The sequence below is a fragment of the Camelus dromedarius genome, chromosome 9, assembly GCF_036321535.1.
Source record: "Camelus dromedarius isolate mCamDro1 chromosome 9, mCamDro1.pat, whole genome shotgun sequence".
NCBI classification, from domain to species: Eukaryota; Metazoa; Chordata; class Mammalia; order Artiodactyla; family Camelidae; genus Camelus; species Camelus dromedarius.
Window position 1 is genome coordinate 76,749,818 of NC_087444.1, and position 11,867 is coordinate 76,761,684.

At 45.3% G+C, this 11,867-nt stretch overlaps 1 protein-coding gene across 1 annotated transcript; it reads right to left on the reverse strand.

Moving 5' to 3' along the window:
• Nucleotides 1-3,068: 3,068 nt before the first annotated feature.
• Nucleotides 3,069-7,780, reverse strand: LOC105091281 (cationic amino acid transporter 3). The gene is made up of 11 exons (XM_010982748.3): nt 7,408-7,780; nt 6,705-6,863; nt 5,894-6,071; nt 5,573-5,685; nt 5,191-5,413; nt 4,881-5,020; nt 4,675-4,777; nt 4,308-4,498; nt 3,937-4,103; nt 3,346-3,454; nt 3,069-3,190 (listed from the first exon to the last, which is right to left on the reverse strand). Exons 1-11 carry the CDS (start codon nt 7,778-7,780, stop codon nt 3,069-3,071), a joined length of 1,878 nt encoding a protein of 625 aa, XP_010981050.3.
• Nucleotides 7,781-11,867: the final 4,087 nt, after the last annotated feature.

The window sequence follows — 11,867 nt, forward strand, 5'->3', positions numbered from 1 at the left end:
TGCACTAAACTAAGGTGAGCATGGGAGAAAACTCTAGATCAGCATTATCCAATATGGTAACAAATAGCTCCACAGACTCTTGAGCACTTGAAATGTGGCCAGGTGGTAAAGGAAGTGTAAGATACACACTGAGATTTGAAGACTGGAAACACGGAAGGTAAAATATCTCATTAATAATTTGTACTTTTATTACATGTCAAAATGATAACATTTTGGATGTTTTCGGCTAAATAAAGTATATTATTAAAGTTAATTTTGTCTTTCTGCTTTCTTAATGTGCCACTAGGAAAATTTTAATTACGTATGTGGCTGTCATTATGTTTAAACAGGGCTATTCTCAACTGCAATTTGGCTACATTTGTCAAAATTTTTAAATGTGTGTGTGTCTTTGACTCAGCATTCCCACTTGTAAGAATATACTGTTTTATAGCATTAATTAAAAATCTTCCCGTGACATATGCACTTTTCCCAAAGCACTGCCTCTTATTTTGGGGAGCTCCTTAGTGAAAATTGCATTGTTGACTCTCTGTGGAGTCTGTTTTTTTGTCTGTTTGTCTGTTTGTTTGCAGGGTGTGGGGACTATTGCAGTATTAGTATGAAGCAAAATTCATGCAAAAATCCATTGAAAACTTCCACATCTGGTAATACATGGTTGTGCTGGAGGAACAGTCTATCTTTCATTAGACAGAATTCATTTTCTTTAAACTATTATGTAATGAGTGACCCAGCCAACTGAAATTTCAAATAAAGGGGAAAAAAATAGAATATTTAAATACTTTGACAGAAGACTCAGCTGCAGCTAACCAGACTGGCCCACAGGTGGGACCTCTGTGGATGTTGAAGACATACAGAGTACAGTTGTGCTTCAGGCCTCCAGGTAAACAGAAGAGGTGAGGAGCTGGGAATGGGAAGTGTCTACTGAATTTAAGATCTTCTTTTTCAGGATATCCAGGGACAGTCTCACTGAGAATGTAACTTTTGAGTAAAATACTAGATAACTGTCAGAGAAATGTTTGAGAGAAAATTTGTAAAAGTGAATAATAGATGAAGATAAATATTTAAGCTGAAACATTACAATGTTAAACCGTTCAATAAACTAAATTTAATCACACCACATCCTCAGCACAACTTCGCCTCATTACAGCTCTCCCAGTCTTCTCCTGAATGTGTGTTAACCTACAGTCAAGGCCGTTACAGGTCTCCCCAGCCACGCGAAGGCAGTGTTCCCGTGAAACCTTCCGCAAGCTGAAGTGGTGTAAAGAGAAGAAGCAGTTACCTGTTACAGTGCATTTGAAGTGAAGAGATCAGCAACTTAGCTAATCATCAGGGAAGTGCAAATCAAAACCACTATGAGGTATCACCTCACACCCATCAGAACGGCCATCATCAAAAAGAACACAAATAACACATGTTGGCGAGGATGTGGAGAAAAAGGAACCCTGTCACACTGTTGGTAGGAATGTAAACTGGCGCAGCCACTGTGGAAAGCAGTATGAAGGTTTCCAAAAAAATAAAAATAAAGCTACCATATGACCCAGCAATCCCACTCCTGGCTATATATCCAAAGAGAAAAAAACACTAATTTGAAAAGATACACACACCCCAGTGCTCATAGCAGTGTTACTTATAGTTGCCAAGATACGGAAACAACCTAAGTGTCCATCAGTTGTATAAATGAATAAAGAAAATGTGATAAGATAGAAAGAAAAGGAAAGGAAGGAATACTGCTCAACCTTGAAGAATTGAAATCTTGCAATTTGCAGCAACATGGATGGACTTGGAGGACATTATGCTAAGTGAAAAAAGTCACATGGAGAAGTATTGTATCACGTATATGTGGAAACTAAAAAATATAGCAAGTGAATATAACAGAAGCAGACTCAGAACAAAACAGTGGTTGTCAGTGGGGAGAGGGAAGGGCTTGGGGCAAACGGGTAGGGCAGTAAGAAGTACAAATTACCAGGTATAAAACAAGCTACCGGATATATTGCACAGCACGTGGGAATAAATGATTTTAAATGAAGTATAATCTATAACAAGACTGTTATCACTGTGTTGTACGCCTGAAATTAATATAATGTTGTAAATCAACTATACCTTAATAAAAAAAAAAGAATGAATGGATGAAGATGGCAGATGTGGATTAAAATATCCCAGTGGAAATACGCAGGTATCAAAAGTCCAGTAAGTTGGGTGAGGGCATAGCTCAAGTGGTAGAGGTCCTGGGTTCAATCCCCAGTGCCTCCTCTAAGAATGACTAAATAAATAAATAATAGACCTACTTACCTCCTCCCACCAAAAAAAAAAAAAAAAAAAAAAAAAAAACCAGGAAGTTTAAGAATCACCGTTTGATGTTATCATCCTGAAAATGAAGGATGAATGTGCTAATCTAAAGTCATTCATTTTCCCTATTTTATTTTATTTGTATTCTACCTTTGCTGAGCTATGATAATAAATTTAAAACTATGTGTATTTAGGGGTTTTTTTAACTTTAAAATAAACACAAAACTTTTATTTCACCAGTAACAAACAAAAGAAAAAAATAACAGCATCAAAATTTTAAATCATTTAGGAATAATTCCCACAGATTATTTGGAAATAATAGCAAAGACTTATTGAATGTCATTAAAGAAGATGAATCGAAGTGGAGAATGAAACCACAAAAAAATAAACACAGTGCAACTCTTGACACAGTGTTTAGTTACCTGTGTCTTCTTCCCACGTGGCAATCTCTGTTTTTGCTGGAAAAAGTCCTAAGAAGGCGCTTCTTATGTGCAGGTTAGTATTTTATTTCTTCCTCTAGTTGCTGGTTAACTTACTGTACTATCTTTGTGAAATTTCACCTTGCTGCACACTTCGGAAGCATGCACTATTCTGTATGTATATCATGCTTTTAAAAGCTTACTTAAAAATTATAGACCATTAAAGTCATTTTGTCCACTGGCAATAAATACAGAGCTTTAAATGAATTCCACCTTCACACTCCATAGAGGCTCCAAGTGTCCCACTGAAGAAGCCTCCGGTATCCAGTGTACAGAGGGATTCCACACAGCATCTATTTCCTGTGGTTAAGCTAATTCATCACCAGGGGTGTTTTTGTCAAGAGTCTGTGAGTTGGAGGCTGGAGGCTGTGGATCAGTGTTATTCTCCAAGCTGTGTCGGATCCCATATCCAAAGTATATGGTGAATCCTAATAGGGAAATGAGACAATGAGGGAAGAATAGGCACTCTCCCACTTACAAATGCCCAACAGGCCTCCTATGGCATCTGACAGTTCAGAAGAGATATAACAGGAAGAGGGTTAAGTCACTTAAGAGGCCTTCTTTATCCCAGAAACCCACTTACCAATTGCCATCCAGATGCCAAACTGGGCCCAAGTCCCAGTGGTCATCTGCATCATCAAGTAAACATTCACAAGGATGCTCAGCAGTGGGAGGACAGGCAGAGCAGGCACCTGCGGGCAAAGGCAGTTAATCCCTGAGCATCACAAAGGCAGACCCCCTCCTCCACGTGGGGGGGGGGGGGACTCCAGGCCTGTTCACACTGTGCAGCCAGCGCCTCCCCAGGCTGGGTGTGTAAAGCACCGAAGCCGCCGGTTATATATAGCACCTCCCCTCCTTCCCTAGTCCAGCAAAGATAGTTCCGACCTATCAGGGGTTAGAGATTAAGACACCCATTACTATATATAAGATAAACAACAAGGTCTACTGTAGAGCACAGGCAACTATATTCAATTTCTTGTAATAACGTATAATGGAAAAGAATCTGAAAAAGTGCACATTATGTATATATACAACTGAATCACTTTGCTGTACACCTGAAACTAACATTGTAAACTACACTTCCATAAAAACATTTTTTAAGATACTTGAGACCTCACAATGTGCAGACTTCCTTCACTCAGGGTGGATGGTTTAGTCATTTAAGGTCAGTTACCTTGAAGGGAGGAGGAGTGGGGCTCTGGGGCTGCCTCCAGATGGTGACAGTGACCCCGGCGCTGAGCACCAGCAGCAGCACAGCCACCGTTGTACAGACGGGGTCTCCAGAGAACACACGGCGGGGCCACTGGGCCAGCACCAGGCTCAGGGCCGTCAGCAGGAGAACTGCAGGGTCCAGTGGGAGGAGAACAGGGTCAAGTCCAGAAGCCAGTGTGTCAGGCCTTGGGTCACACCCCTCCCCCAGCAGAACTGCCCACATCACAAAGGACCATTCTGTCTCCAAGACTGTGCCTCCACTGCCAAAGACACACACTCCCACCTGCTCCTATCAACGTCAGGACACCGCCAAACAGCCATCCCGCTGCTCACCAAGCAGTAAGGCACATCCGTAGACAATCCGGCCAGATTTCAGAGTGGGGCTGGTGTTGATAGGGTCACAAAGACTCTTTAGAGTCTTTAAGATTCCTGCTTTAGGTACAGATTCCAAAGGATTTTCCTCAACTACAGGCTCCATCTCAATTTTGTTCTCATTCCTGCTTAAACTGTGGTCTGGCTGGTACCTGAGTTAGAGGTATTAAGGCAATATTAACAGCGGCCCGCACTCACCCTACACACAGTTTAACCCATCTTCTTCCCAAATTAAACATAGCAGGACATTTAGAGGGCAGAAGAGGGTCACCTCCCCATCAACTGCCAAGACGCCAAGACCCCCAGTTGAGATGCAGTGGACTCTCACCTGAGAACAAGGACAGAAAAAGCCACAAGGGAGTAGGCAAGAAGGGTCCCAATTGACATGAGGTCCACAAGATCACTGAGCTCGAAGAGTAATGCCATGACCCCTAGAAAGAGGGCACAAACGTGGTTGGGGGAGGGAGGGAGAAATCAGTAGAAATACCCATGTTAAGGAAATTGATCAAAGAAGGAGTGGCTTTGTTTAGTCACCTGCAAGAGTTCCAGAAGCCAAGGTGGCCACGATGGGGGTGTGTGTGCGGGTGTGGATCCGGGCGAGTCCCCGGAAAAGGAGCCCGTCCTCTGCCATTGCATAGATCACACGAGGCATGGGAAACATGGCACCCAGGAGGCTGGAAGGGAAAATGGAAACATGTGAGGACGTGGAGAAGCAGGACAGACTGGGGCTTCTTCTGTTCCTTAGTCTATGTGGGGTAAGTTGTCTTTACCACTTGTCTCTAAATCCCAAGAGCTGGGATACCTGCGAATCTGACAGCAGACAGGGAAAAGCTTTGCAACTGACCTGGATGTAAGCGCACAGAGGGTGCCAACAGCCACCACATAGCTGGCAGGAGCCCACCCAACATGGAGAAAAGCCTGTGGCAAGGGGCTCTCAGGGTCAATCTGGTAGTAGGGCATCATGAGGGTGAGTGACGCTGAGACGCCAAAATACGCCAAAAAGCAGATGAACAGTGAGACGACAATGCTCAAGGGGATGGAGCGCTGAGGATTCCGGGCTTCCTCCCCTGCAGGATGGGTGGAAGGAAAACACACTGGGGTGAAAGCACAAAATCCGCCTCCCTCTTGAACCTCCCAAAGCAGGCTAGCCTTCTACCAACCCCTCTTCCCAAAGGCAGCCCGAACTGTGCCTGAACCTCCGATGGGACACACAGTGACCATGTTACCTGTAGTGGCGATGGCATCAAAACCAACAAATGCATAGAAACAAGTGGCTGCTCCTCGGAGAATCCCATCAAAGCCAAAAGGCACAAACCCTCCAGAACCCAGAGGGCCCAAGCTGCGGTGAGAGAAGGAACGAGGAAGAACGTAGGTGAGGTATGTTCAGCCATACTGGATTTCTCAAAAAATACCTCAAGTCCTGGCCCCTAGTGCCCCCATCGCCTGGATCCAGCAGCTGAGATCTCTTTACTCCACATCATATTCCCCATTCTGCATGCCCACTCCCTACCCACAAGCCTTGCTATTGGCAGGAGCACCCTGCTAACCTATAGGTGCCATTGGATCCAGATGTGGCCAATTTGTGGTCCTGTTCTGTGAGCTGCCAGTTGTGCAGGTCTCCCTTAGTGAAGCCAGAGAGGATGATGAAGCCGAGAACCAAAAGGTTCAGGCCTGTGAACACTTTGGTAACCAGGGCTGACTCTCGAGCTCCCAGAACCAGTACTCCTGTGGGAAAGATGGATTTGTGAAGCCTCTAAAACAGTTAAATCCATAGAGACAGAAAGACAGGTGGTAGCCAGGGCTGAGGGGCTGGTGGTGGTGGATGGATGGACAGTAACAGCTAAATGTGTACAGGGTTTCCTTTTGGGGCGATGAAAGTGTTTGGAACTAGCTGGAGGTGATGGTTGCACGACACTGTGAGTGTGCTAAGTGCCACTGAATTGTACATTTTCTGATGATGAATTTCCCACAATATATACATCTAAGAAATCATCACATTGTACACCTTAAACTTACATAATTTTGTATATCAATTATATCTCAATAAAGCGAGGGGGAAATAATAAATCACTGGGATCTAGTGAGAAGGGCCAGAGATGCTACTCAACACTCGACAATGAGTTTTTTTAAAAACCTAAAATGCACAAGACAGCACCCCACACCAAGGAATGGTCCAGCCCAGACTGTCAGTATTGCCAAGGATGGGAAGCAATGGTCTGTGTCTTGCCTTCCTGTCTCTCATATCACAGGCCCTTCTTTCCAGTCCTAACCCCACCACCATTCCGCCTCTCAAAGCCTTCCCCATACCAGCTCCCTTTCCACACCCACCTCTTCCCATCCTGTCTGCCCCTGTGTCACCTGTGAGCAGCAGCACCAGTGCAAATGCAAAAACGTCTGGGTACTTGGCCAGGAAGTAGGGCACATGCCGGGAGAAAGTGCCCTGTAACCCCTGAGAGATGTGGTTCCCAGTCAGGCTGTCAAAGGCGGAGCTCCAGGCCCTGGCCACGCTGGCGGTGCCTGCAGCGGCAGGAGGAGGAATGCTTGTTGACAAACATGAATCGTACCCCTACCATGTGCCCTGGGGTGTATTTTGTCAGGGATGGGGGAAGCATACAAGATACCTAATCTCAAAGAATTTCTTTTCATGGGTTGGAGAGAGTAGACCCAGATGATCCACAAAATAGATCAGCTAACACGTTAGGAGAACAATGTTATGCAGAAAAGAAAACAGGGTAAGTGGGACTGGGAGGTCTGAGAGATGAAGGCTGAAATTTGTAATCAAATGGTAAAGGAAAACGCCAGGAAGGCAAGAGCTGAGCAAAGCCTTCACAGTGGTGAGGGATGAGCCTGTCTCCCTCACCCGCGTCCTACACTTCCCTTTCCCTCTTGGTTCTTGTTCAGTCATGTAAGGAAAGCAGGACAGACCTAAACAGAATGAACTTGTGGGGTTTTCCCGCCACTACTACCCACTTCACCCCACAAGGTGAATCACTGAAGACCCAAATCCCCCTCCTGGTTTCCCAGCCTTAACCCCCACACCTTCCCCACCCCATCATCTCACCAATGACATAGGACAGTATGAGGTTCCAGCCAGTGATGAAGGCACACAGTTCTCCCACTGTGACATAGCTGTAGAGGTACGCAGACCCAGAACGTGGTACCCGGGCCCCAAACTCCGCATAGCAGAGCCCAGACAACACAGAAGACAGGGCGGCCACCAAGAAGCAGATGACGATTGCCGGTCCAGCTTTGTCCTTGGCCACCTCTCCAGCCAGGATGTACACGCCAGCCCCCAGGGTGCTGCCCACACCCAAGGCCACCAGGTCGAGGGTGTTCAGACAACGAGCCAGGAGACTCTCAGACCCCTCCCTGGGCTCCAGCAGCTGCCTGCGGACCAGCTTCTGACCGAATCGGAGAACATCCTGACACAGCATTCTAGATGGAGTTGAGAAGGCTCAGATCTGCTGAGAGAACAGGACAAAAAACTATCAAGAACGTCCATCCACCCGTGGCCCTGGGACACAAATTCCATGGAGCAACGGACTTATGGGGAGCAGGTGGTAAAGGGACACATTGAGCAAGTTCTCCAACTCTGAGCTTTGATTTCTTCAAACATAAAGACTTTCAGCATGTTTCAAAGTTCCCGGAAGAGCGGCTTGAAGAGAAGTGAGCGGGAAAGGAATCCGTCTCCCCAGATGTGCCACTTTGGCATGTGGGTTGCTTTGAGCCGAAGGCAGTCAAGACCCAGCAGGCTCAGGGAGAGCTCTCTGCCTCTCCCTTAACTGCTCAGAATAATCTAGGTCAGGAGGCCCATGCCAGGAAGAGAGCTATTAAGAGAGGCAATTTTTTATTTCAGGGATATGTCTGCATCAAGTGGCAAATATTTATCAAGCATTTGCTCTTCCCTCCTTCCTGGGGTTGCCTTCCTCCCCTTTGAAGCCCCAGATCCCTACCTCCTTCTCCTTCACTCAGGGTAGTAGCATATAAGCCCCCATTGCCTGGCTGTCTTCGAGCCTCCGTTTTTGTGTCTCCTATACATAGGAAATTAGTTAATCTGTCTTATGTCAATTTAACTATTAGACCAGGCAAGAAAAGTTTCCCACCCCTACAGAAGCAAAAGCTTCCAGCACAGTGCCTGGCACACAGCAGCTGCTTAACTGGGATGAGGTGAGTGGATAAGAATATTGATTAATTTTTTCTTTTTAGCAAAATCAGTCAGCCCTGCTGGTTCAGAGCTAGCACTGCTCCGTGTGGCTTTGATTTTGCACAAGCTGTATACTGCTTTGTCCTCCTTTCCTCCATAAAACAGGGGAAATTATTGCCATTATCCCCTCCCTTCCTTCGTGTGTGTGAAGAGACAGTTTAAGGGGCTCAGTGATCGGATAAATTGAAAGCAAGTCCCCCCAAAACCAAGTTCCCTTGCCAAGTTTATGGTTGATCTCTCCACCCAAAACTTTATTCCCTCTCTTGTCCCACCCCTTTCCCTTCAGGACTGAGGAGTATCAAAGAAAAGGGGGGATTGAAACTGCGCAGGACCCTGCAAGACCGTCCCAGGTACAAAAGTTCCTCTGTGCCCCCCAAGTTTCTAGAGAAAGGCTCAAGTCTCCTGGGCCTTCCCGGAGTTCCAAAATGCAGGTCCACCAGCACTGATTAGGGAAGTGATGGGACATGGACACAAAGGAAAAGCAGTGCTAAATGGCCTTGATGGAAACAAAAACAAAAACAAAAACAAAGACAAAGTAGCAGGGGGCCAACTGGAAATGGAAATTCTTAACCTGTCACATAGGCTCTAAGTAAATAATAAAATGCCTCAGCCATTGTTTCTGCTCTGTCCTACAGAGAAGTTAAGAGATCACAAGACCATGATTGCCTCTTTGGCTTCACAGGGCCAAACACAATCACCAATGACCCACTGAGTCACAAAATGGTGCCAGGAAGTCTGCAGCTCAGCTCTTAATCTGAAATTGAAATCACAAAGACCCTTTACACGGTTACCTTTAAAATCCTAGCAACCCTGCTCACCAGCAAAATGGATTTGAGATAAACCTGCTTATCCCATCTTCTCAAGAGGGCGGAGCCCTCTCCATCAGTAAACCTTTCTCTGATCCAAACTTTTTCGTTTGTTTGGGCAGGAACTTGGATTCTCCAACAAACTCATGCCCCACACATTTTTATACCAGGGATCCTGAAACCTGATAGCTGCCTGTGCCATTGCCTGCAGTGTGAAATGGAACTGGAACTCTGAGTTGGGGCAGAATGAGATGGAATTTGTAGGGAGGGACACACTCTAGCCCAGTGCAGTGAAAGCATCAAACCAGAGCAGCCTCCCAATTGCCTGCAGGGAGGGAGGACTAACCTTTTTTCTGAATCAGAAATGACAGGACCACTACTTCCTATCCTTTGGGGGCATGGAATGTCTCCTCACTGCACGGCTCTGCAGGGCGAGGCTGACCCAGGCAACACAAGTTACCATCACGAGGCTCCACCCATGATATTCCAGAAGTCCCAAGTTTTGCATTTTGGTTTAGAGGAAGCAGTTAAAGAGCCAAGAAACTATGATTTGAATCTCGGCCCCCCCACCACCCCTGGGCCTTTGAACAAGCCATTTACTGCTCCGGACCTCTGTGCACCTCCTGTTCAAATGCTGCTGCTGAAGTTTCGTGCACTGTTAGTTGGAATGTAAAATGGTGTAGATGTTGTGGATAAAGCATGAAGTTTCCTTAAAAAATTAAGAAAGGAATTACCATATGATCCAACAATTCCACTTCGGGGTGTACACCCAAAAGAACTGAACATAGGGTCTCAAAGAGGTATTTGTACACCCATGTTCACAGCAGCATTATTCAGAGAAGCTGAAAGCTGCAAGCCACACAAATATCCATCCCCAAATGAATAGATAAACACAGTATGGTCTATACACACAGTGGAATATTACTCAGCCTTAAAAAGACAGGAAATTCCGACCCATGCTACAACATGGAGGAAACTTGAGGACACTATGCTAAGTCACATAAGCCAGTCACAAATATACAAATATTGTACAATTTCACTTCTATGAAGCAACACAAGTACTCAAACTCATAGAAAGCAGAATGGTGCCAGGGGCTGGCGGGGCATGGCAGGGTGGGGGGAGGATGGAGAGTTATTGTTACCTGGGGTCACAGTTTCAGTTTTACCAGATGAAAAGTGTTCTGGAGATTGGTTGCACAACAATGTAAATATACTTAATGTTACTAAACTATACACTTAAAAATGATTAAGGTGGTTAATTTCATGTTATGTGTACTTTACCATCATTTTTAAAAATTGCTGCCAATGATAAATAGTAGAAAGAGTTTCAGAGTCGCTTGATGTACAAAGCCCATGGGGATTAAATCATCACAGTAATGCCCCACAGAGACTAATATCCACGAGTGCTCAAGTCCCTTACAGCGCCACCCCCCACCCCCCAACCTGCAGAGGAGGACTCCACAGACATAGAGGGCCAACAGTACACAGGAGACTGAAATCAGTGGTCCACATATCATAAACCCTCTATAAGCGTAGTCTTTACTGTCATTTGAACATCAGTCAAATTATGAGTCTTAGAGCCTCCAGACACTGATACGATCTCCCCCCACCCTTCCTCTTCTCACACAAACACACACAGCTCCCAGCTCCTGCTTTCATCCACTTGCCACCCTCAGGCTGAAGCTGGGCTGACCCAACTGCACACTTGGATGCAGAGGGCTGTTTAGGAGTATCTGAACTCAGCACCTAGTCTCCTACAGCAGAGGGGTTGCCCCAGACTTACAGGATCCTTGGAGCAGAGCCTGGAGCACTGGGTCGAGTCAGTGGAGTGGAGTTCACACTCTGTAGGAGTAGAGCTGGTAGATCTCTACAAACCGAATCTGGGAACCCTTATGCACAAAAGACAACTTTTAACCCCTGGGTGGGAGTGGGCGGGGATGGGTGGGGCAAATCGGCAGTGATAAAATTAGCCAGTTGTTACCCTTTAGGGGATATTTCTGAAGTTTTGTGTCGGTGAGGTAAAATACACATAAAATTTGTCATTTTAAATGGGAGAAAATATTTGCAAATGATGAGACGACAAGGGACTAATTTCCCAAATACACAAGTGGCTAATACAGCTTTATATAAAAAAAAAAAAAAACCCAAACAACCCAATCAAAAAATGGGCAGAAGCCCTAAATAGACATTTCTCCAAAGAAGATATACAGATGGCCAACAGGCACATGAAAAGATGCTCAGCATTGCTAAGTATTAGAGAAATGTAAATCAAAACTACAACAAGGTATCAGCTCACACCAGTCAGAATGGGCATAATTCGAAAGTCTACAAATAATAAATGCTGGAGAGGGTGTGGAAAAAAAGGAAGCCTCCTACACTGTTAGTGAGGACGTAAATTGGTGCAGCCACTATGGAAGACAGTATGGAGGATCCTCAAAACACTAAAAAAAACAACAACAACAACAAAAAAAACTGTCATATGGTCAAGTAATTCTGCTCTTAGTTATATAT